Source organism: Coregonus lavaretus (assembly GCF_964263955.1).
Source record: "Coregonus lavaretus genome assembly, chromosome: 8".
NCBI classification, from domain to species: domain Eukaryota; kingdom Metazoa; phylum Chordata; class Actinopteri; order Salmoniformes; family Salmonidae; genus Coregonus; species Coregonus lavaretus.
The window spans coordinates 7,933,286-7,959,092 of record NC_139995.1 but is presented as its reverse complement, the minus strand read 5'-3'; the positions used below and the strand labels follow the sequence as shown (position 1 = coordinate 7,959,092).

At 49.2% G+C, this 25,807-nt stretch overlaps 1 protein-coding gene across 1 annotated transcript in view; it reads left to right on the top strand.

The window, feature by feature from the left end:
• The window catches only part of LOC311134125 (protein TASOR-like), a 37,678-nt gene extending 15,836 nt beyond the window's left edge, over positions 1–21,842 (top strand). The window contains exons 11-20 of the mRNA XM_084167710.1: positions 12,366–12,469; positions 14,996–15,099; positions 15,200–15,272; positions 15,419–15,684; positions 15,878–16,439; positions 16,667–16,983; positions 17,162–17,285; positions 17,577–19,524; positions 19,719–19,841; positions 20,088–21,842. Of these exons, the coding sequence (XP_084023836.1) occupies positions 12,366–12,469; positions 14,996–15,099; positions 15,200–15,272; positions 15,419–15,684; positions 15,878–16,439; positions 16,667–16,983; positions 17,162–17,285; positions 17,577–18,763 (2,737 nt within the window). The 3' untranslated portion in view covers positions 18,764–19,524; positions 19,719–19,841; positions 20,088–21,842. The remainder of the gene's footprint in view (positions 1–12,365; positions 12,470–14,995; positions 15,100–15,199; positions 15,273–15,418; positions 15,685–15,877; positions 16,440–16,666; positions 16,984–17,161; positions 17,286–17,576; positions 19,525–19,718; positions 19,842–20,087) is intronic.
• The last annotated feature ends 3,965 nt before the right edge of the window (positions 21,843–25,807 follow it).

The following is a 25,807-nucleotide window of genomic DNA, read 5'->3' as shown; positions in this document are numbered from 1 at the left end:
GAAGATAATACCAATCCGCCATTACTAGAAGTCAGCAGATCTGGGTAACTGTCCTTTCTAAGTAGGCTACAAGTAACAAACCAAACACTTGCTGTAGTTGACAATCATATATTTAATTTATATACATAGTATTAATATCCAATTTATTGATTGACATTACGCCACCATTCTCAATTGTTTATCTAGCAAACCATTAGGCAACCCAAAGAAAATAACTACCTCGAAATCGTCTCGCTATTCCTGTTAAATAAGTGAGTCCTTCAATTTGAACCCAGCACGCTGATAAATCTTCCATTCTACATCACCAAAAATAAATACTTTGTAGTATCTGTCTAAGCAACACATACCAACAGTAGAATTACACTCAGAAACCCAGATTTGTTTACTCTATGCCATTGCCCCAATGCTATTGAAATGACACACAAATAGCGCAATTATACTGGCTTATCTTCTCACCATCTGTCACGCCCTGGCTCTGGGGACTCTTTAAGGTTGAGCCAGGGTGTTAGTTTCTAGGTTTAGTTTTCTAGGTTTATGTTCTAGATCGTGTGGATCTATGTTGGCCAGGGTGGTTCCCAATCAGAGGCAGCTGATTCTCGTTGTCTCTGATTGGGAACCATACTTAGGCAGCCTGTTTGGCACAGTTAATTGTGGGATCTTGATCTGTATAGGTTTGTGGTGTTTAACCTTTAGACTTCACGTATCGTTTTGTTGTTTTGTTGTTATTGTTAAAGTACTCATTAAAAGATGTACGCCTATCACGCTGCGCCTTGGTCCGGTTCTTACGACGATCGTGACAGAAGATCCCACCAAAGAAGGACCAAGCAGCGTGTTCAGGAGCAAACACCAGGAAAGGAACTGGAGAAGTTGGCGATGTCCCAGGTGGGCGAATGGTGGTTGTGGGAGGACATGTTCGCGGGCAAAGGGCCATGTGCAAAAGTTAAAGCCCTGGCGAGAGAGGAGGTACGGCGCCAACCGTGCCGTCGTCGGACAGGCGAGAGGCAACCCCAATATTTTTTTTGGGGGGGGCACACGGCATGGACGACGGGGCTGCTGGAGGCAGCTACAGGGCGAGTTTGTGGACTAGGAGAGGAGGCCACCAGGTTACGGGGGCCATTGGTCATGAGGGGGAAGGAGAGTGTATTGGCACGGCGAGAGGTACTGAGGTGTGTTACCAGTCCGGTCCGGCCCGTTCCTGATCCCCGCACAAGGCCAGTGGTGTGTGTTCCCAGTACGGTCCGGCCTGTTCCTGTCCCTCACACCAAGCCTGTGGTGCACGTCGCCAGCCCGGTCCGGCCTGTTCCTGCTCCCCGCACCAAGCCAGTGGTGCGCGTCGCCAGCCCGGTCCGGCCTGTTCCTGCTCCCTGCACCAAGCCAATGGTGCGCGTCGCCAGCCCGGTCCAACCTGTTCCTGCTCCCGCACCAAGCCAGTGGTGCGCGTCGCCAGCCCGGTCCGGCCTGTTCCTGCTCCCCGCACCAAGCCTGTGGTGCGCGTCGCCAGCCCGGCCCAGCCCGTTCCTCCTGCTCCCCGCACCAAGCCAATGGTGCGCGTCGCCAGCCCGGTCCGGCCTGTTCCTTCCCCGCACCAAGCCAGTGGTGCGCTTTGCCAGCCCGGTCCGGCCTGTTCCTTCTCCCCGCACCAAGCCTGTGGTGCGCGTCGCCAGCCCGGCCCGTTCCTGCTCCCCGCACCAAGCCAGTGGTGCGCGTCGTCAGCCCGGTCCGGCCCGTTCCTGCTCCCCGGACCAAGCCAGTGGTGCGCGTCGTCAGCCCGGTCCAGCCCGTTCCTGCTCCCCGCACCAAGCCAGTGGTGCGCGTCGTCAGCCCGGTCCGGCCCGTTCCTGCTCCCCGCACCAAGACAGTGGTGCGCGTCGCCAGCCCGGTCCGGCCTGTTCCCTCCCCGCACCAAGCCAGTGGTGCGCTTTGCCAGCCCGGTCCGGCCTGTTCCTGCTCCCCGCACCAAGCCTGTGGTGCGCGTCGCCAGCCCGGCCCGTTCCTGTTCCCCGCACCAAGCCAGTGGTGCGCGTCGTCAGCCCGGTCCGGCCCGTTCCTGCTCCCCGGACCAAGCCAGTGGTGCGCGTCGTCAGCCCGGTCCGGCCCGTTCCTGCTCCCCGCACCAAGCCAGTGGTGCGCGTCGTCAGCCCGGTCCGGCCCGTTCCTGCTCCCCGCACCAAGACAGTGGTGCGCGTCGTCAGCCCGGTCCGGCCCGTTCCCGCTCCCCGCACCAAGCCAGTGGTGCGCGTCGTCAGCCCGGTCCGGCCCGTTCCTCCTGCTCCCCGCACCAAGCCAATGGTGCGCGTCGCCAGCCCGGTCCGGCCTGTTCCTTCCCCGCACCAAGCCAGTGGTGCGCTTTGCCAGCCCGGTCCGGCCTGTTCCTGCTCCCCGCACCAAGCCTGTGGTGCGCGTCGCCAGCCCGGCCCGTTCCTGCTCCCCGCACCAAGCCAGTGGTGCGCGTCGTCAGCCCGGTCCGGCCCGTTCCTGCTCCCCGCACCAAGACAGTGGTGCGCGTCGCCAGCCCGGTCCGGCCTGTTCCTTCCCCGCACCAAGCCAGTGGTGCGCTTTGCCAGCCCGGTCCGGCCTGTTACTGCTCCCCGCACCAAGCCTGTGGTGCGCGTCGCCAGCCCGGCCCGTTCCTGTTCCCCGCACCAAGCCAGTGGTGCGCGTCGTCAGCCCGGTCCGGCCCGTTCCTGCTCCCCGGACCAAGCCAGTGGTGCGCGTCGTCAGCCCGGTCCGGCCCGTTCCTGCTCCCCGCACCAAGCCAGTGGTGCGCGTCGTCAGCCCGGTCCGGCCCGTTCCTGCTCCCCGCACCAAGCCAGTGGTGCGCGTCGTCAGCCCGGTCCGGCCCGTTCCTGCTCCCCGCACCAAGACAGTGGTGCGCGTCGTCAGCCCGGTCCGGCCCGTTCCCGCTCCCCGCACCAAGCCAGTGGTGCGCGTCGTCAGCCCGGTCCGGCCCGTTCCTCCTGCTCCCCGCACCAAGCCAATGGTGCGCGTCGCCAGCCCGGTCCGGCCTGTTCCTTCCCCGCACCAAGCCAGTGGTGCGCTTTGCCAGCCCGGTCCGGCCTGTTCCTGCTCCCCGCACCAAGCCTGTGGTGCGCGTCGCCAGCCCGGCCCGTTCCTGCTCCCCGCACCAAGCCAGTGGTGCGCGTCGTCAGCCCGGTCCGGCCCGTTCCTGCTCCCCGGACCAAGCCAGTGGTGCGCGTCGTCAGCCCGGTCCGGCCTGTTCCTGCTCCCTGCACCAAGCCAATGGTGCGCGTCGCCAGCCCGGTCCAACCTGTTCCTGCTCCCCGCCCCAAGCCAGTGGTGCGCGTCGCCAGCCCGGTCCGGCCTGTTCCTGCTCCCCGCACCAAGCCTGTGGTGCGCGTCGCCAGCCCGGCCCGGCCCGTTCCTCCTGCTCCCCGCACCAAGCCAATGGTGCGCGTCGCCAGCCCGGTCCGGCCCGTTCCCGCTCCCCGCACCAAGCCAGTGGTGCGCGTCGTCAGCCCGGTCCGGCCCGTTCCCGCTCCCCGCACCAAGCCAGTGGTGCGCGTCGTCAGTCCGGCACGGTCCGTGCCTGTTCCACCTGTGCCTGGTCCGGCACCGGTCAATTGCTCCACGCCGGAGCCAGAGCAATCCGCTCCACCGGTGTTCAGTCCAGCTCCGGTCAGCAGGGCCAGACCACGAGGGCGAGAGAGAGAGGGGTGGTCACGCCCGGAGCCGGATCCTGTGGTGTTTGGTTGGCGCGGTCGCAGTCCGCGCCTTTGGGGGGGGGGGGGGGGGGGGGGGGGGGGGGGGGGGGGTACTGTCACGCCCTGGCTCTGGGGACTCTTTAAGGTTGAGCCAGGGTGTTAGTTTCTATGTTCAGTTGTCTAAGTTTATGTTCTAGATCGTGTGGATCTATGTTGGCCAGGGTGGTTCCCAATCAGAGGCAGCTGATTCTCGTTGTCTCTGATTGGGAACCATACTTAGGCAGCCTGTTTGGCACAGTTAGTTGTGGGATCTTGATCTGTATAGGTTTTTGGTGTTTAACCTTTAGACTTCACGTATCGTTTTGTTGTTATTGTTAAAGTACTCATTAAAAGATGTACGCCTATCACGCTGCGCCTTGGTCCGGTTCTTATGACGATCTTGACACCATCCGATACAAAATGAAATTCCTTCACTACATCACCTTACCTCCGCAATGATAATTAGTTTAATGGAAACCCCAAATTGGCTTTGTACTATGTTATAAGTTACGTCTATAAATTCCAGTCCTTATGGGCAGTTCATTTCTTAACCCTTATCTCTATCAAATGATCCATCACCGGAACAAACTCAGAAAACCTTTATTTATTATTTCCCACCCCTGACGTACGTCTACGTTTGGGTGAGCAAGTTAATACATACATATTACTCTAATTACCTTTCTATTAATCGATTACCCACAAACTTCATCCTATTTTCACATCTTCACATACTCCATATAGAACTTTAGAAACTCCTAGGTACTCACATCAAACAATCCTTTTGTTAAAAAAAAAAATTATCCTCACTCAACACAAATCCACTTCTTCAAATAAACTCCCAGCGGAACCTAAAAAACAGACCGTAGTTTCAAGGACACTGACTTTCCTGTCATTGGATCCTTAACGGTTCTCTAACCTTCAGGAAACCCCGTCAAAGTCAAGCCTCTCCTTAAAACATCCTACTTTTCCATTACACTCTAAAATAACCTCACGCTCTCCATACCACTCCTTGACATTATATGATGGGCATTTATATATGGAACCACAATATAATGTTATATCATAGGTTATTATCCAAACGTATATCAACTTAACATACACATTCATGTAATTTATTATGCACCCTTTCAGATAAAAATTACTTTCTGCCCTTTGTTTATAAAATAGCCTATGTTGTTCCATATACCTCGATGCCATCTGGTGAACAAAAAATGGTTGCATTGAGTTTACTTAAGGTCTCTTCTCATGAACGCCATAGTAGTTGTAGCGTTTACTATAAATGAATGTTGAAAAGTAATATCCTCCAAATCAATTTGTAATGTGAGAGATATAGGATACATTTGCGGAGTTCCACTAATCCCCCCCCCCCCCCCCCCCATGGACGCGCAGCTCCAGCGGCTGAACGTCACCGGCCAGGACGACGACCCCGAGGACGAGGAGCGGGCCGGTCATGGCGGCAACGGTGGAAGTCCCGAATTAGGTTGGGGTCCAGAACGTCCCCAGCCGGAACCCAGTTCCTCTCCTCAGGAACATACCCCTCCCAGTCCACCAGGTAATGGAGCCGTCCCCCACGGAACCTGGAGTCCAGCAGGTCCCTCACTGCATACATTTTACATTTTAGTAATTTAGCAGACGCTCTTATCCAGAGCGACTTACAGTTAATGAGTGCATAAATTATTTCATACTGGTCCCTCGTGGGAATCGAACCGACAACCCTGCCGTTGCAAGCGCCATGCTCTACCAACTGAGCTACACAGGACTACGTGTATACGCCAGACTCCCGTCAATGTCCAGGGGTGGAGGAGGCGTACCCCGGGGGATGGCATCCGCCAGAGGACCAGGAACCACCGGCCTGAGGAGAGACACATGAAAAGTGGGTGAGACACGGTAGTGAGGGGGAAGGAGCAGCCGGTATGATGCCTCATTTATCGGCCGGAGGACCTTAAACGGCCCCACAACCCAGGGGCTCAGTTTCTTGCAGGGCAGGTGGAGAGGGAGGTTTTTTGTGGACAGCCAGACACGATCCCCAGGCTGGAATACAGGGGCCTCACTGCGGTGGCGGTTGACTTGATCCTTCTGCCGACAAATGGCCCTCTGGAGATGGACATGGGCAGCGTCCCAGACCTGTCCGGCCCTGTGGAACCACTCGTCGACAGCGGGCGCATCGCTCTGGCTGGGTGTCCAAGGGGCCAGGGCCGGCTGGTACCCCAGGACGCACTGGAAGGGAGTGAGCCCTGTGGAGGTGTGAACGAGGGATATTCTGCCCAGGGAAGAAACTTCACCCACTCACCCTTCCGGTCCTGACAGTGGCAACGACGAAACCTCCCCAGCTCCTGGTTCATGCGCTCCACCTGCCCATTCGACTGAGGCCTATACCCAGAAGTGAGGCTGGCCGTGGCCGCGATCTTCTCCAGGAAAGCCTTCCACACTCGGGAGGTGAATTGGGGGCCACGGTCTGAGACGATGTCCTCCGTAAGTCCATAATGCCGGAAGACCTGTTGGAACAGGACCTGGAGAGCAGAAGGAAGATCAGTTAGTGGCAAAAAACGGCATGATTTGGAGAACCGATCTACGACCACCATGACTGTGGTGAAGCCGTCAGAACGTGGAAGGTCGGTGACAAAGTCTATGGACAGGTGTGACCAAGGTCGCTGAGGCACTTGGAGAGGAACTAGTTTGCCTGCCGGGGCGTTCCGAGGTCTCTTTGTTTGGGCACACACGGAACAGGAGTTGACATAGCGGGAGACATCAGAAGCCAAGGTGGGCCACCAGTATTTTTGGGCTAGAGAATGCAGGGTGCGCGTAATACCAGAGTGCCCTGCCGTAAGGGTAGTGTGCGCCCAGATCAGCAAGCGGTCACGGGACTGGTGGGAACATACACAGCAGGTGCTGGGTCCTCCTGAGCCGCCAGGCGGATGTCTTCGTCCACATCCCAAACGACAGGTGCAACGATGAGAGACGAGGGCAGGATAGGACCCCCCAGATCCTTCCTTTCTCTGGTATGGTGCATTCTGGAGAGTGCGTCTGCCTTCACATTCTGGGATCCTGGGCGGTAGGACAGAATGAATTGGATGCGAGTGAGAAATTAGGCCCACCTGGCTTGACGAGAGTTGATCCGTTTCATGTGCTCCAAATTCCGATAGTCAGTAATAATCCGGAATGGATGGACTCCGCCCTCCAGCCAGTGTCTCCAATCCTCCAGAGCGAGGACCACCGCCAACAGCTCCCTGTCTCCAACTCCATAGTTCCTCTCTGTGGGGGTAAGCTTTTTAGAGAAAAAGGCACAGGGATACATTTTCTCTGGCTTACCGTGCCGCTGGGAGAGGACCGCACCCACGCCCTCCTCCGATGCGTCCACCTCCAGGATGAAAGGACGAGAGGGATCATCTCTCTTTCAGCCTCTTGAAGGCAGCGTCAGCCTCAGGGCTCCAGGCCCGTTTCTGAGGCCCCCCCTTAAGGAGAGAGGTGAGCGGGGCGGCTATGGAGCTGAAGGACCTGATGAAACGCTGGTAGAAATTAGCGAAGCCCAGGAGGCTCTGTAGGCCCTTGATGGTGGTGGGAACTGGCCATGACCTGACAGCGTCCGTCTTCACTCCTTCCATGAACACCCCCTGAGGACTGATCCGGTATCCCGGGAAGGAGATGGCCTGTTGGTGGAATTCGCATTTCTCCCCTTTCACCAACAGGCTGTGTTCCCGGAGGAGTAGGACAGCTCGGACATCCCTGACATACTCCTCGAACGTAGCTGAGTAGATCAGAGTAGATCAGGATATCATCGATGTACACCACCACCTGTCTACTCAGCATGTCCCGGAACACGTCATTGACGAAGGACTGGAACACAGAAGGTGCGTTGGCGAGGCCGTAGGGAATGACGCAGTATTCATAGTGGCCTGAGGTACTGCTGAATGCCATCTTCCACTCGTCCCCTTCCCGGATTCGGATCAGGTTGTAGGCAGTCTTCGGGTCCAACTTGGTAAAGTACCGGGCCCCTCGTAGCTGCTCGATGGCCGACGGAACCAGAGGGAGGGGGTACCGGTACTTGGTGGTGACTGCGTTCAGCCCCCTGTAGTCAATGCATGGTCTCAGTCCTCCATCTTTTTTGGCCACGAAAAAGAAGCTGGCGGAGGCAGGAGAGGTAGAGCGTCTGATGAACCCCTGTTTCAGTGTCTCCACAACATACTTCTCCATGGCCTCAGTCTCCGTCATGGAAAGGGGGTAAATGCGACTCTTTGGGGGGTGTTGTCCCTCCAGCAGGTCAATGGCGTAGTCACAGGGCCTGTGAGGAGGGAGACACGTAGCCTTTAATGAAGAGAAGACATCGGAGAGATCTGCGTACTCACGTGTACGGATCAGGCACTATTACGTGCGTAATAGTGCCTGATCCAAGGGGTTTATTGTCCAGTGAGGTGACGTGTAGCGGAGATGGCAGTGGCACGGTGGGCAACCCCCATTCAGAGACCAGCTCCCTATATACAGTGGGGGAAAAAAGTATTTAGTCAGCCACCAATTGTGCAAGTTCTCCCACTTAAAAAGATGAGAGAGGCCTGTAATTTTCATCATAGGTACACGTCAACTATGACAGACAAATTGAGAAGAAAAAAATCCAGAAAATCACATTGTAGGATTTTTAATGAATTTATTTGCAAATTATGGTGGAAAATAAGTATTTGGTCACCTACAAACAAGCAAGATTTCTGGCTCTCACAGACCTGTAACTTCTTCTTCTTTAAGAGGCTCCTCTGTCCTCCACTCGTTACCTGTATTAATGGCACCTGTTTGAACTTGTTATCAGTATAAAATACACCTGTCCACAACCTCAAACAGTCACACTCCAAACTCCACTATGGCCAAGACCAAAGAGCTGTCAAAGGACACCAGAAACAAAATTGTAGACCTGCACCAGGCTGGGAAGACTGAATCTGCAATAGGTAAGCAGCTTGGTTTGAAGAAATCAACTGTGGGATCAATTATTAGGAAATGGAAGACATACAAGACCACTGATAATCTCCCTCGATCTGGGGCTCCACGCAAGATCTCACCCCGTGGGGTCAAAATGATCACAAGAACGGTGAGCAAAAATCCCAGAACCACACAGGGGGACCTAGTGAATGACCTGCAGAGAGCTGGGACCAAAGTAACAAAGCCTACCATCAGTAACACACTACGCCGCCAGGGACTCAAATCCTGCAGTGCAAGACGTGTCCCCCTGCTTAAGCCAGTACATGTCCAGGCCCGTCTGAAGTTTGCTAGAGTGCATTTGGATGATCCAGAAGAGGATTGGGAGAATGTCATATGCTCAGATGAAACCAAAATATAACTTTTTGGTAAAAACTCAACTCGTCGTGTTTGGAGGACAAAGAATACTGAGTTGCATCCAAAGAACACCATACCTACTGTGAAGCATGGGGGTGGAAACATCATGCTTTGGGGCTGTTTTTCTGCAAAGGGACCAGGACGACTGATCCGTGTAAAGGAAAGAATGAATGGGGCCATGTATCGTGAGATTTTGAGTGAAAACCTCCTTCCATCAGCAAGGGCATTGAAGATGAAACGTGGCTGGGTCTTTCAGCATGACAATGATCCCAAACACACCGCCCGGGCAACGAAGGAGTGGCTTCGTAAAGAAGCATTTCAAGGTCCTGGAGTGGCCTAGCCAGTCTCCAGATCTCAACACCATAGAAAATCTTTGGAGGGAGTTGAAAGTCTGTGTTGCCCAGCGACAGCCCCAAAACATCACTGCTCTAGAGGAGATCTGCATGGAGGAATGGGCTAAAATACCAGCAACAGTGTGTGAAAACCTTGTGAAAACTTACAGAAAACGTTTGACCTGTGTCATTGCCAACAAAGGGTATATAACAAAGTATTGAGAAACTTTTGTTATTGACCAAATACTTATTTTCCACCATAATTTGCAAATAAATTCATTAAAAATCCTACAATGTGATTTTCTGGATTTTTCTTTCTCATTTTGTCTGTCATAGTTGACGTGTACCTATGATGAAAATTACAGGCCTCTCTCATCTTTTTAAGTGAGAGAACTTGCACAATTGGTGGCTGACTAAATACTTTTTTCCCCCACTGTATAGACAGGTGTGTGACTTTCAAAATCATGTCCAATCAATTGAATTTAACACAGGTGGACTCCAATCAAGTTGTAGAAACATTTCAAGAATGATCAATGGGAAAAGGATGCACCTGAGCTCAGATAAAATCTCGCGACTTGTGACTGCAGGCCGCCCAACAACCTGCCCGCTTGACCCCATCCCCTCCTCTCTTCTCCAGACCATCTCCGGTGACCTTCTCCCCTACCTCACCTCGCTGATCAACTCATCCTTGACCGCTGGCTATGTCCCTTCCGTCTTCAAGAGAGCGAGAGTTGCACCCCTTCTCAAAAAAACAACACTTGATCCCTCTGATGTCAACAACTACAGACCAGTATCCCTTCTTTCTTTTCTTTCCAAAACTATTGAGCGTGCCGTCTTTAGCCAACTCTCTTGCTATCTCTCTCAGAATGACCTTCTTGACCCAAACCAGTCAGGTTTCAGGACTGGTCATTCAACTGAGACTGCTCTTCTCTGTGTCACGGAGGCTCTCCGCACTGCTAAAGCTAACTCTCTCTCCTCTGCTCTTGTCCTTCTAGACCTGTCTGCTGCCTTTGATACTGTGAACCATCAGATCCTCCTCTCCACCCTCTCCGAGCTGGGCATCTCCGGCGCGGCTCACTCTTGGATTGCGTCCTACCTGATCGGTCGCTCCTACCAAGTGGCGTGGCGAGAAGCTGTCTACGCACCACGTGCTCTCACCACTGGTGTCCCCCAGGGCGCAGTTCTAGGCCCTCTCCTATTCTCGCTATACACCAAGTCACTTGGCTCTGTCATATCCTCACATGGCCTCTCCTATCATTGCTACGCTGACGATACACAACTAATCTTCTCCTTTCCCCCTTCTGATAACCAGGTGGCGAATCGCATCTCTGCATGTCTGGCAGACATATCAGTATGGATGACGGATCACCACCTCAAGCTGAACCTTGGCAAGACGGAGCTGCTCTTCCTCCCGGGGAAGGACTGCCCGTTCCATGATCTCGCCATCACGGTTGACAACTCCGTTGTGTCCTCCTCCCAGAGTGCGAAGAGCCTTGGCGTGACCCTGGACAACACCCTGTCGTTCTCCGCTAACATCAAGGCGGTGACCCGATCCTGCAGGTTCATGCTCTACAACATTCGGAGAGTACGACCCTGCCTTACACAGGAAGCGGCACAGGTCCTAATCCAGGCACTTGTCATCTCCCGTCTGGATTACTGCAACTCGCTGTTGGCTGGGCTCCCTGCCTGTGCCATTAAACCCCTACAACTCATCCAGAATGCCGCTGCCCGTCTGGTGTTCAACCTTCCCAAGTTCTCTCACGTCACCCCGCTCCTCCGCACACTCCACTGGCTTCCAGTTGAAGCTCGCATCTGTTACAAGACCATGGTGCTTGCCTATGGAGCTGTGAGGGGAACGGCACCTCCGTACCTTCAGGCTCTGATCAGTCCCTACACCCAAACGAGGGCATTGCGTTCATCCACCTCTGGCCTGCTGGCTCCCCTTCCTCTGCGGAAGCATAGTTCCCGCTCAGCCCAGTCAAAACTGTTCGCTGCTCTGGCACCCCAATGGTGGAACAAGCTCCCTCACGACGCCAGGACAGCGGAGTCACTCACCACCTTCCGGAGACATTTGAAACCCCACCTCTTTAAGGAATACCTGGGATAGGATAAAATAATCCTTCTACCCCCCCCCCCACCCCCTAAAAAAAAAAAAAAAAATTGTAAAGTGGTTATCCCACTGGCTATAGGGTGAATGCACCAATTTGTAAGTCGCTCTGGATAAGAGCGTCTGCTAAATGACGTAAATGTAATGTAAATGTAATTTCAAGTCTCATCGCAAATGGTCTGAATACTTATGTAAATACGGTATTTCTATTTAAAAAAATAAAATTAAAATAATAATAATAATACAAAAAAACAGTTTTATATTTTTTATTACTACGTCTGTCAATCTTATCGAAATGTATAATTTAAGTCACCTGTTAAAATAATAGTTCCTATCTGGATATGAAAAATACGAAAATATACAATTTCAAAGATTTTACAGTTACAGTTCATATAAGGAAATCAGTAAATTGAAAGAAATTCATTAGGCCCTAATCTATGGATTTCACATGACTGGGCAGGGGTGCAGCCATGGGTGGGCCTAGGAGGGTATAGGTCCACCCACTTGGCAGCCAGGCCCACCCACTGGAGAGCCAGGCCCAGCCAATCAGAATGAGTTTTTCCCACAATAGTGTTTTATTACAGAAATAAATGCTACATTTTAGAGTGGCCTTTTGTCCCCAGCACAAGGGGCAACTGTGTAATGATCATGCTGTTTAATCAGCTTCTTGATATGCCATCCCTGTCAGGTGAATGGATTATTTTAGCGAAGGAGAAATGCTCACTAACAGTGAGCACAACATTTGAGAGAAATAAGCTTTTTGTGCATATGGAACATTTGGATTTTTTTTATTTCAGCTCATGAAACACTTTACATGTTTCGTTTATATTTTTGTTCAGTATAATAATATCCATATGAGGAGGATTCAATGTTAGAAAATGAACCTCTGTCTTTGTGTGTCCGTTCTAGGCCAGAGAAGCTGGAGCTGGGTTTGGTGATGAGTATGGACCAGGTAACTCAGATGATCCCCTCAGCTCTGTTCTCCTCGAACCTGTATGCAGACAGCCACCAAGGTACACATTACAAGAGTGATCATTACACTACTGCTCGAGATAAAAAATATACACAGTACTGTATGCTCAGCGAAAAGTAAAAGACTGCGCAGTCACACTGCGATCTATGCTCCTATGTTGTACGACATACAGTGAGGGGAAAAACGTATTTGATCCCCTGCTGATTTTGTACGTTTGCCCACTGACAAAGAAATGATCAGTCTATAATTTTAATGGTAGGTTTATTTGAACAGTGATAGTCAGAATAACAACAAAAAAATCCAGAAAAATGCATGTCAGAAATGTTATAAATTGATTTGCATTTTAATGAGGGAAGTAAGTATTTGACCCCCTCTCAATCAGAAAGATTTCTGGCTCCCAGGTGTCTTTTATACAGGTAACAAGCTGAGATTAGGAGCACACTCTTAAAGGGAGTGCTCCTAATCTCATCTTGTTACCTGTATAAAAGACACCTGTCCACAGAAGCAATCAATCAATCAGATTCCAAACTCTCCACCATGGCCAAGACCATAGAGCTCTCCAAGGATGTCAGGGACAAGATTGTAGACCTACACAAGGCTGGAATGGGCTACAAGACCATCGCCAAGCAGCTTGGTGAGAAGGTGACAACAGTTGGTGCGATTATTCGCAAATGGAAGAAACACAAAATAACTGTCAATCTCCCTCGGCCTGGGGCTCCATGCAAGATCTCACCTCGTGGAGTTGCAATGATCATGAGAACGGTGAGGAATCAGCCCAGAACTACACGGGAGGATCTTGTCAATGATCTCAAGGCAGCTGGGACCATAGTCACCAAGAAAACAATTGGTAACACACTACGCCGTGAAGGACTGAAATCCTGCAGAGCCCGCAAGGTCCCTCTGCTCAGGAAAGCACATATACAGGCCCGTCTGATGTTTGCCAATGAACATCTGAATGATTCAGAGGAGAACTGGGTGAAAGTGTTGTGGTCAGATGAGACCAAAATCGAGCTCTTTTGCATCAACTCAACTCGCCGTGTTTGGAGGAGGAGGAATGCTGCCCATGACCCCAAGAACACCATCCCCACCGTCAAACATGGATGGAGGTGGAAACATTATGCTTTGGGGGTGTTTTTCTGCTAAGAGGACAGGACAACTTCACCGCATCAAAGGGACGATGGACGGGGCCATGTACCGTCAAATCTTGGGTGAGAACCTCCTTCCCTCAGCCAGGGCATTGAAAATGGGTCGTGGATGGGTATTCCAGCATGACAATGACCCAAAACACACGCCCAAGGCAACAAAGGAGTGGCTCAAGAAGAAGCACATTAAGGTCCTGGAGTGGCCTAGCCAGTCTCCAGACCTTAATCCCATAAAAAATCTGTGGAGGGAGCTGAAGGTTCGAGTTGCCAAACATCAGGCTCGAAACCTTAATGACTTGGAGAAGATCTGCAAAGAGGAGTGGGACAAAATCCCTCGTGAGATGTGTGCAAACCTGGTGGCCAACTACAAGAAACGTCTGACCTCTGTGATTGCCAACAAGGGTTTTGCCACCAAGTACTAAGTCATGTTTTGCAGAGGGGTCAAATACTTATTTCCCTCATTAAAATGCAAATCAATTGATAACATTTTTGACATGCGTTTTTCTGGATTTTTTTGTTGTTATTCTGTCTCACTGTTCAAATAAACCTACCATTAAAATGATAGACTGATCATTTCTTTGTCAGTGAGCAAACGTACAAAATCAGCAGGGGATCAAATACTTTTTTTCCCTCACTGTAGGTACCTGTTGTCATTCTCAGTTGCTGACTACACTGGCCGTGTGTGCACATGTTGATTTTTGTCTATCTCCACCAGACGCAATCATGACACGCATGTTAAAATATCAAAATAAATTATGTTAATTTCTGGGCAGGTCGAAACACACATGAAACATTCATGGACATTTAGCTAGCTAGCTGTTGCTAGCTAGTTTGCCCTGGGAGATTAACATTGGGTTGTTATTTTACCTGACATGCAAATGGTCCTCTTTTTAGCTGGTTCTTTGTGGAATTTTGACCCGGAGTCATACAAACTCGTGTTTCTCTACTCCAACAATTAATCCAATTAAATTTCATGTGTCTATACTCAGCTGTTCCTGCCATTTTCTTCAATTTGAAGAAGACTCACTGATACTCACAGGGCTTCTAACATCTCTTCTGTAATTACATTTACATTTTACATTTTAGTCATTTAGCAGACGCTCTTATCCTGAGCGACTTACAGTTAGTGAATACATATTTTTTTTATACTGGCCCCCCGTGGGAAACGAACCCACAACCCCGGCGTTGCAAACGCCATGCTCTATCAACTGAGCTACATCCCTGCCGGCCATTCCCTCCCCTACCCTGGACGACGCTGGGCCAATTGTGCGCCGCCCATGAGTCTCCCGGTCGCGGCCGGCGGCGACAGAGCCTGGATACGAACCAGGATCTCTAGTGGCACAGTTAGCACTGCGATGCAGTGCCTTAGACCACTGCGCCACTCAGGAGTACGTAATGTGTGTGGGTGTGTGTTTGTATTGTAGTGTTGAAGAGTGGGACACACTGCAGCCTGCTGGAGGTGGTGGATAAGAGCAAGTCGGGAGACAGTCTGGCAGCACTGCTTCAAGGCCTGGAGACACAGAGACTGGTAGGTCCAGGTCCAGCACATCTTAATTAGACCAACACTCCTCCTACTGGGAATGCAGGCTTTTGCTCCAGCCCTGCTCTAACACCTCTTCTATGTACAGGTTCTTGTCCACATGTTGGCTGACAAAGGGTTCCTGTTCCTCCTCTCTTCAGTTCAGATGGCCACTCCAACTGGTAAGTCAAATCATAGTGTATAATGTGGTGACACTTTACATGAAGTTGTTCTATGCCTGTGTAGTAACTGTAATAACATAGTATTAACGTGTAACATAGTCATTCACTAATTATTTACTAACCTTTTTTTTTATTCTTTTTTTTAGAAAGAAGAGATGGGTTGAAAAAGTGCCTTAAAGCACTATTCGTTTTTCAAGAGTCCAGGGATGTGGCAAAATACAGTACAAGGTGTCCAGCTACTCAGGAGCCTTTGCAGACGTCCTCCCGTGACCCCGCCATGCCCCAGCTGAACAGCTTTGTCCCGGCCCTGCATCACGCCCTGGTCAAGGTGCGCTGCAACCCGCCCGCTGACCTCTCGGCCGGGGTCGAGCGCCAGGCCAGGGACTACCTCAGTGGACTCCACAATGGAAAGGTATAAATGTGTGATTGTATGTGTTTTGACTAGTCAAACTTTTCACTAGATTTTGACTAGCCATATGTGTATGTTATTGATGTTTTGTGATGTGTTGTATGTTATGTGGTGTTTTACTGTGTACCTTTTTGTGTGACATGTAGCTTACTTCCATGCAAGAATACAGTAAAGTACTGTATCATCTCCTCTCTAGCTCCGCCACATCCCCATGACTGAATACGACGCCAAGCTGGATGACCGGGGGAAGCTGTTCCCAGCTCCCAAACACCACAAACTCAACATGGAGGGCTACCTGCGCTCCTACGTCTACAACCCCAACCTCTACACCATGCCTGTGGTCCGAGCCAAGGAGATGGTAGAGAGTTACTGCACTGTGCCTGATGACAACAGCCCTGTAATGGACTGGGAGGGTAGTGGAGCCAGCGGTGACAAGCCAGTGGTAGGGTCGGAGGTAAAGACTTACGGTGCCACTGCTGCCCAGCCCCCGGTGGTCCAGGTCAACCACTCTCCCTGTCAATCTCCCACTGTCGCCAACCCTCAGAAGGTGAAGGAGCTGATTAACCTGATACTGTGTCGGAGGAACGCAGAGGGGGACGTCCAGAAGAAGGGATTGGCGCAGGAAGGACGAAAGCAGGGGGCAGGAGGGTTGGACCCCCGAGGACTGAAGAGGAAGCTGGAAAGGGAGACTGCAGAGAGGACTCTGAACTACCTGAAGAAGGCCTCACACGAGAGGGGCGGAAGGGACAGCAGAACAGGTATGGAAGGCCTTGCTGAGGGTTGGGGCATAATTTTGGCCTTAGGTATAAGTAGTGGAAACGAGTTTAAATGAACTTGAAATCCAGTCTTTCAGATGTTAAATCCAGTTCCTCAGATGTGTTTCATGGATGCTGGCTCACCTAGCAAAAGAGATCCACAAAGTGTTTGGAAATGAATGCAGTAAATGTATTTTTTATCTCTCTTTTCTTTTCTCTCTTCCTCCCAGCAGCAGCTGCTGAAGAGGGCCAGAGCCCTTCTTGTCTGTCCTCTGTGATGCTGCCGAGTGTTGGTCTGAGAGACGTGGACCTGAGGAGAGACCGCTCGGAGGCTGCTGTCAAGTTATTAAATATGTTAACCAGCCTGAGTAACGCAGCAAAACAAGGGAGCTCTGAGGGGAGAGGAGGAGGGTCAAGAGAGGGGACGGAGCAGACTAAAGTTCTGCTGTTTGATAGGATGATCAAGCTGGGCCTGCCACCCAATCAGGACATTGACCTGAGGAAACGACCTTGTAGGGGCCTGCAGGACAAGGCTGACTACTTGGAGGTAATAAGTCGATACCTTTGTTTCCTAAACATTTCCTCTGCTCAAGCCATTCCACTTAATTGATCTATTCTAGAACCAGTTCAATGACTGTGAAAGTGTGAGTGCAATATGTGTACATAACTTCGTATTGTCCTGTCTCTCTCTCTCTCTGTGTGCGTGTGTGTGTGTGAGAGAGCAGACAGCAGGCAGCATGAGCAGTCTGGAGGGCTTCAGCCCCAGTTCCAATGGTGAAACGCCCAGAAGATCACAGTCCCAATATCAGGGGGAAGAACAGATACCATGGGTCCTCATCCCCATCACAGGTATGGACCATCACTGCACATACAGTATAACTCGGGCCGGGCAAGAGTTTTTCCCGGTCAAGGCACGTATCACGTAGTTAAAGCAATATGTCCCAATGGTATATCCCCACAGGTATGGACTATCACATATCACATAGGCTGCAGTTTGACCCCTTTCCCAGTAGTGTGCACTAGTTCAGTGAAATATTATGAAATAAATATATATGCATATATATTTACATTTCTGTGAGAAAATCTGGCTGATATGTGAAACTATTATGATATTTACTAATACCCTTTACTCCTGTGCAGGGCTGAAGTCAAAGAAGTACTGCCAGAGAGAGAAGGACATCCCTCAGGACCCACGCTTGGTTCCCCAGATCCCCATGGCAACCAGCAGCCACCCCCCCTGTGTCCCGGAACGACGGGAAAGAAGCATCAACCCTTTGTTAGAGGAGCTCCCACAGCATAGCTTCAGTCCTCCCCTAGAGGAGTCAGAAGAGCACAGCCCCTACCCAAGCCCCTGCTCTAGCCCCGGTCCCATGGAGGATGATGCGCAATTAGCTGAAAACCCCTGTGACCCCACAGAAATATGCGACAACCATAAGACGAGCACAGACAAGAAGACGAGCACAAACCAGAGCTTCCTTCAAATCCCTGTTGCTCCAGAGAGAGCCAGGCTACTAGAGAAGTGCCACAGCCCCTTACCTGAGTCAAAGCCAGCTGGAGAAGCAACCCCTACTATCCTTAGCCCTGTGGAGGCTGGGCAGGAACAGGCTGAAGGCAGCACAGGAAACGTTATATCTGGCGTGGTTGCTGAAGATCCAAGCACAATGGATGTTGGACAAGAGGAGGAGGGGGAGGAAGGAGAAGTAGAGGAGGAAGCAAAAGAGCTGGAGGAGATGGACGATGTGATTGAAGTGGTAGATGAGGAGGAGGAAACGGAAGATGAGGTGGAGGAAGAAAAGGTGGAGAAGGAGACCATTATAAAGCAGACAGAAGAGGTGTCACCACCCTCTCCTGACCTCAGTTCTCCTGAGCAGACTCCTGTCCAAAATCCTCCTCCCGTCCAGAGGCCCGTGCTGAGCAGAGTGGACTGTGTCCTGGACCAGCAGTTCAGCGACTTCTCTACAGAGATGCAGATCCTCCTGCTCAGAGAGAGTGTCCACTACAGCTCCCTCCTGATCCCGAGCCAGAGTCTTCCAGGCCAGTCCCCCATCCTGCCCTTCTCTGAGTACGTCTCCTTCTACAACTCGTCCCCTCCTATGCAGGCCTACGTCAGCTCCCTGAGAGACCGCATGGGCACCGTCATAGACACACAGGAGCAATGGATTCCTAGCATGGTGGCCACTGACCCTCCCCTGGTCTTATCTAACAATAACCACCACCATGCTAACTACGTTCATATAACTACATACAACGGGAACCCTTCTTCTCGTGGCCCTGTTTCTCACTCTGTCCCAAGCCCTCACCCTCCTTCCTTCCCTGTCTGCCCCTGATCCTGCTAGTTTAAACTCTTACAGTTCTCTACCTGTGTCTCATTCGGTCCGCAACCGCCACTCTCTTGCCCCTCCTTCTGGCCCTGGCCTTAACTTTGCTAGTTCAAACATTTACAGCTCTTTAGCAGTTTATCAGTTTCCCTCAGCTGTGTCTCAGTTTAATAGTAATAATAAGAATAATGTTACCACTCCCCTCTACAACAACCCACCCCAGACAGGGCTACCTATATCTCAGCTGAGCTCCAGTCTAGCGCCCCTCCACATCCAACCACTGGCACTGGACAACTAGTGGACAACAACAACAACAACACAAACAACAACACAGAACCCTGACTCAGACTGTCGAGAGCAACTGGGAACATGTAAGCCAAGTCCTATGTCAAAAGCAAATAAGTGGACAACCACAACCAAGAACACTGACTTAGATGCTCGAGGGCTACAAGGAAAGTTCAAGCCACAAACGAGTGCAATGGTTCAATCAAAAGACGATGTCATAATTGTTGATCCTCCGGTTTCAGCAGCCACCATGGAGGCTCCACCTCCTCTCACTCAGATGATTGGGGTGGGAGGGCCTGTCCCAGGCTCAGGGCCAGCTCCGCCTGCAGTCATCAGTAGTCTGATCAGCCTGCTGAAGCCTGAGCTGTTCAGTAACGTTGTGGAGATTATAAAAGATGTCCAGAAGAACTCAATTCTACATTCTACAACTCAATTCTACATCCACACCCAGGAAGGGGGAGAGGGAGGTCTCCCACCATATCGAGGTACTAAACATTTGGGGTTATTGTAAAGCACTTTAGGACAACTACTAATGTAAAAAGGGCTTTATAACTACATTTGAGTAATTGAATGGGGTGCACATATGCAGTCACACACACCAACCTCTCTCTTTTCATTGCATGTTTATGTGCAGTGTCACTGTATGAAACAGACCTCGTTTCTCTCATTGTGCTACCAGGAGTACCTCCAGAGGTTGGGGAACGTAGAACACAGTCCTGAGAGTTTCTTGGAAAGAGAGAACCGGATGGAAAAACGAATGGTTCTCATGCAGATCATGGAAATCGCAGCTCACGTTCATAAGGTACACGACAACAATATTAGTCATTCCACAAAATGAGTCCCTTTTGTGTCCCTTTGATATTTTAAGTAGAAATTGTGCACCAATATTGGATTTTAAAAGCCTGTTACATTATAAGAAGTGCCCTTAATTCAATACATTCAGCAAATTCAGCATTTTGACATGGCCCTCTTCTGAGAAGTCACTCTCTGTGACTTCTCAGAAGATTTTAAAGTACCACAACAGTGAAAATCTTTTTTTTTTTTTCAGCTGAAAGACGACGTCCAGAGCATACCCACGATGTTGGACAATGATTTAAGTCAATAATGAGATGATGTGCAAATACTTTTCAGACAACGTTTCTTTTCTGGGCTGGGTTTTATTTGAATGTTGCTATCCACCAGCATGGCATTATTTATTCATCTGAAACACCTGCAAAAGTTCTTCCTCTTTACGAGTCGTGACTGAGGTGAGCCAAACAGACTTTGGACATCCACTTTGGGTGCCTGAGCCATGGAGCAAATTAAAATAGGGGGTACAAACTTATGTTTTTGAACCTACACATTTTTACCAGAAATTATCATAATCCACTGAATAATTTGTTAATTGTCTTTAATTTAGTTTTTGGACCAGTTTTTTATTTGCTTTGTCATTTTTTGGGTTGGGGGAGTTACAGGTACAATATTCATGTCGCTTTACACAGTTTATACCACATGTACCCGTAGGTTGCCACAATTATTTTTTATTTTAGACATACAGAGAAATGTTCATATTGATCACACAGGATTTTGTAATAATAAAATTGGTATGTAAAGAAAAGAGAAACAAAGAGAGGTGGGCCTACACCCCCAACTCCCCACAACCCGGAAACCATGAATTCCACCCCTTCCCACCCCACATAGCAACACATGTATTCCACCCCTCCCGTCGACCAGAGAAAACCCTCCCCATACCATCCCTTCTCTGTGGGCCTGAAAGCAAAGAAATTAAAATGAAAATGAAAATAGGTATATATATATTAGCTCTGACCCCATTTAGTCGACTGGTTGATTGTTTGGTCAATAGGCTGTTGGTCAACTGAGATTTTCTATGTACAGTACCAGTCAAAAGTTTGGACACACCTACTCATTCAATGGGTTTTCTTTATTTTTACGATTTTCTACAATGTAGAATAATAGTGAAGACATCAAAACTATGAAATAACACATATGGAATCATGTAGTAACCAAAAAAGTGTTAAACAAATCAAAATATATTTTATATTTGAGATTCTTCAAATAGCAGCCCTTTGCCTTGATGACAGCTTTGCACACTCTTGGCATTCTCTCAACCAGCTTCATGAGATAGTCACCTGGAATGCATTTCAATTAACAGGTGTGCCTTCTTAAAAGTCAATTTGTGGAATTTATTTCTGTCTTAATGCGTTTGAGCCAATCAGTTGTGTTGTGACAAGGTATACAGAAGATAGCCCTACTTGGTAAAAGACCAAGTCCATATTATGGCAATGTAGAAAATAGTCAAAATAAAGAAAAACCCTTGAATGAGTAGGTGTGTCCAAACTTTTTACTGGCGCTCCAGGCCAGGTGGTTACACAGCACCCAAGAAAAGAGGAGACCTAAAGGAAGGAGGTCCCCCTAGGTTGGTAAAGCCGAGGAGTTGGGGCGCTCAGAAAACATTCAGGGAGCAGATGGACGATCGGAGAAGGGCTATCCGAGGCAGAAGTGTCAGGGTATGACCCGAGACCGGTGTCCGAGGTGCTCCCTAACGAAAGGGTAGGTCAATGGTTGGAGGGGTTGGATGATTTTTTGTTGTTGATTTATTAGGATCCCCATTAAATCAAATCAAATTGTATTGGCCACATGCGCCGAATACAACAGGTGCAGACATTACAGTGAAATGCTTACTTACAGCCCTTAACCAACAGTGCATTTATTTTTAATAAAAAAGTAAAATAAAACAACAAAAAAGTGTTGAGAAAAAAAGAGCAGAAGTAAAATAAAATAACAGTAGGGAGGCTATATATACAGGGGGGTACGGTGCATAGTCAATGTGTGGGGGCACCGGCTAGTTGAGGTAGTTGAAGTAATATGTACATGTGGGTAGAATTAAAGTGACTATGCATAAATAATTAACAGAGTAGCAGCAGTGTAAAAAGATGGGGTGGGGGGGCAGTGCAAATAGTCCGGGTAGCCATGATTAGCTGTTCAGGAGTTTTATGGCTTGGGGGTAGAAGCTGTTGAGAAGTATTTTGGACCTAGACTTGGCACTCCGGTACCGCTTGCCGTGCGGTAGCAGAGAGAACAGTCTATGACTAGGGTGGCTGGAGTCTTTGACAATTTTGAGGGCCTTCCTCTGACACCGCCTGGTATAGAGGTCCTGGATGGCAGGAAGCTTGGCCCCAGTGATGTACTGGGCCGTACACACTACCCTCTGTAGTGCCTTGCGGTCGGAGGCCAAGCAGTTGCCATACCAGGTGGTGATGCAACCAGTCAGGATGCTCTCGATGGTGCAGCTGTAGAATTTTTTGAGGATCTGAGGACCCATGCCAAATCTTTTCAGTCTCCTGAGGGGGAATAGGCTTTGTTGTGCCCTCTTCACGACTGTCTTGGTGTGTTTGGACCATGATAGTTCGTTGGTGATGTGGACACCAAGGAACTTGAAGCTCTCAACCTGTTCCACTACAGCCCCGTCGATGAGAATGGGGGCGTGCTCAGTCCTCTTTTTTTTCCTGTAGTCCACAATCATCTCCTTTGTCTTGGTCACGTTGAGGGAGAGGTTGTTATCCTGGCACCACACGGCCAGGTCTCTGACCTCTTCCCTATAGGCTGTCTCATCGTTGTCGGTGATCAGGCCTACCACTGTTGTGTCGTCGGCAAACTTAATGATGGTGTTGGAGTCGTGCCTGGCCATGCAGTCATGGGTGAACAGGGAGTACAGGAGGGGACTGAGCGCGCACCCCTGAGGGGCCCCCGTGTTGAGGATCAGTGTGGTAGATGTGTTGTTACCTACCCTTACCACCTGGGGGCGGCCCGTCAGGAAGTCCAGGATCCAGTTGCAGAGGGAGGTGTTTAGTCCCAGGATCCTTAGCTTAGTGATGAGCTTTGAGGGCACTATGGTGTTGAATGTTGAGCTGTAGTTAATGAATAGAATTCTCACGTAGGTGTTCCTTTTGTCCAGGTGGGAAAGGGCGGTGTGGAGTGCAATAGAGATTGCATCATCTGTGGATCTGTTGGGGCGGTATGCAAATTGGAGTGGGTCTAGGGTTTCTGGGATAATGCTGTTGATGTGAGCCATGACCAGCCTTTCAAAGCACTTCATGGCTACAGACGTCAGTGCTACGGGTCGGTAGACATTTAGGCAGGTTATCTTAGTGTCCTTGGGCATGGGGACTATGGTGGTCTGCTTGAAACATGTTGGTATTACAGACTCAGTCAGGGACATGTTGAAAATGTCAGTGAAGACACTTGCCAGTTGGTCAGCACATGCTCGGAGTACACGTCCTGGTAATCCGTCTGGCCCTGTGGCCTTGTGAATGTTGACCTGCTTAAAAGTCTTACTCACATCGGCTACGGAGAGCGTGATCACATAGTCATCCGGAACAGCTGGTGCTCTCATGCATGCTTCAGTGTTTTTTTATTTTTTATTTAACCTTTATTTAACCAGGAAGGGCTCATTGAGATTTAAAATCTCTTTTTCAAGAGCGTCCTGGCCAAGATAGGCAGCACCAAGTCATTACAAAAAATTACAGACAGACAACATGAAAAACTACAAGTAATCTAGTAAAAACCATTCATGAATTCCCAAGAGTATAACAATATCAAAAACAGCAAATTAAAAACATTGACAGGTCAGGGAATCAGCCTCAAAATCCTTCATCAGAGATTTAAAAACACCAATCGGGACAAGTTCTTCCAGTTTAAAATTATTTTGTAAGGTGTTCCAAGACGATGGCGCAGAGTACATAAAAGACCTTTTACCAAATTCAGTTCGGACATTTGGAACAGTTAGCAGGATAAAGTCCAGTGAACGAAGAGAGTACCCACCACATTTCTGAACAATAAAAATGCCCAAATAAAAAGGTAGTAAACCCAAAATGGCTTTGTAAATAAAAGTATACCAGTGACTGAGCCTACGAGTGACTAAAGAAGGCCAGCCAACCCTGGTATACAAAGTACAGTGGTGCGTAAGGGTTTTGCAGTTTAAAATAAATCTCAGAGTACCATGATAAAGAGTGTCAATTGATCTCAAACACTGAGCGGAAGCATTCATATATAAAATATCCCCATAGTCTAGTAAAGGCATAAATGTAGCTGATACTAGCCTCCTTCTGGCTTCAAAAGAAAAACAGGCCTTATTCCTAAAATAAAATCCCAATTTCAGCTTCAATTTTTTTGTAAGTTGTTGAATATGCAATTTAAAAGAGAGGCCGTCAACAATTAGAATTCCAAGATATTTATATGAGGTTACAACCTCAATCTCCTGTGTTGCTTGCCTCGAAGCGAGCATAGAAGTGGTTTAGCTCGTCTGGTAGGCTTGTGTCACTGGGAAGCTCGCGGCTGTGCTTCCCTTTGTAGTCTGTAATAGTTTTCAAGCCCTGCCACATCCAACGAGCGTCAGAGCCGGTGTAGTGCGATTCAATCTTAGTCCTGTATTGACTCTTTGCCTGTTTGATGGTTCGTCGGAAGGCATAGCGGGATTTCTTAAAAGCGTCCGGGTTAGAGTCCCGCTCCTTGATAGCGGCAGCTCTACCCTTTAGCTCAGTGCGGATGTTTCCTGTAATCCATGGCTTCTGGTTGGGGTATGTACGTACGGTCACTGTAGGGACGACATCATCGATGCACTTATTGATGAAGCCAGTGACTGATGTGGTGTACTCCTCAATGCTATCTGAAGAATAGAGCCAATGGCGACAGCTAGTCTTACTGGAGTCCGACATATACAGTGAGGGAAAAAAGTATTTGATCCCCTGCTGATTTTGTACGTTTGCCCACTGACAAAGACATGATCAGTCTATAATTTTAATGGTAGGTTTATTTGAACAGTGAGAGACAGAATAACAACAACAAAATCCAGAAAAACGCATTTAAAAAATGTTATGAATTGATTTGCATTTTAATGAGGGAAATAAGTATTTGACCCCCTCTCAATCAGAAAGATTTCTGGCTCCCAGGTGTCTTTTATACAGGTAACGAGCTGAGATTAGGAGCACACTCTTAAAGGGACTGCTCCTAATCTCAGCTTGTTACCTGTATAAAAGACACCTGTCCACAGAAGCAATCAATCAATCAGATTCCAAACTCTCCACCATGGCCAAGACCAAAGAGCTCTCCAAGGATGTCAGGGACAAGATTGTAGACCTACACAAGGCTGGAATGGGCTACAAGACCATCGCCAAGCAGCTTGGTGAGAAGGTGACAACAGTTGGTGCGATTATTCGCAAATGGAAGAAACACAAAATAACTGTCAATCTCCCTCGGCCTGGGGCTCCATGCAAGATCTCACCTCGTGGAGTTGCAATGATCATGAGAACGGTGAGGAATCACTGTAACTAAAAAGACATTACAGACAAAATGCTTTACAATCTGCATACATTTAAAAACATTAACATAAAGTGTGGGTGTGCATCTATCAGTTCCACATATAGTGCATTCGGAAAGTATTCAGACCCCTTCCCTTTTTCCACATTTTGTTACGTTACAGCCTTATTCTAAAATTGATTTAATTAAATGTTTTCCTCATCAATATACACACAATAACCCATAACGATAGAGAAAACAGGTTTTTGTTTTGCAAATTTATACAAAAATAAACATACCTTATTTACATAAGTATTCAGACCCTTTGTTATTAGACTCGAAATTGAGCTCAGGTGCATCCTTTTTCCGTTGATCATCCTTGAGATGTTTCTACAACTTGATTGGAGTCCACCTGTGGTCAATTCAATTGATTGGACATGATTTGGAAAGGCACACACCTGTCTATATAAGGTC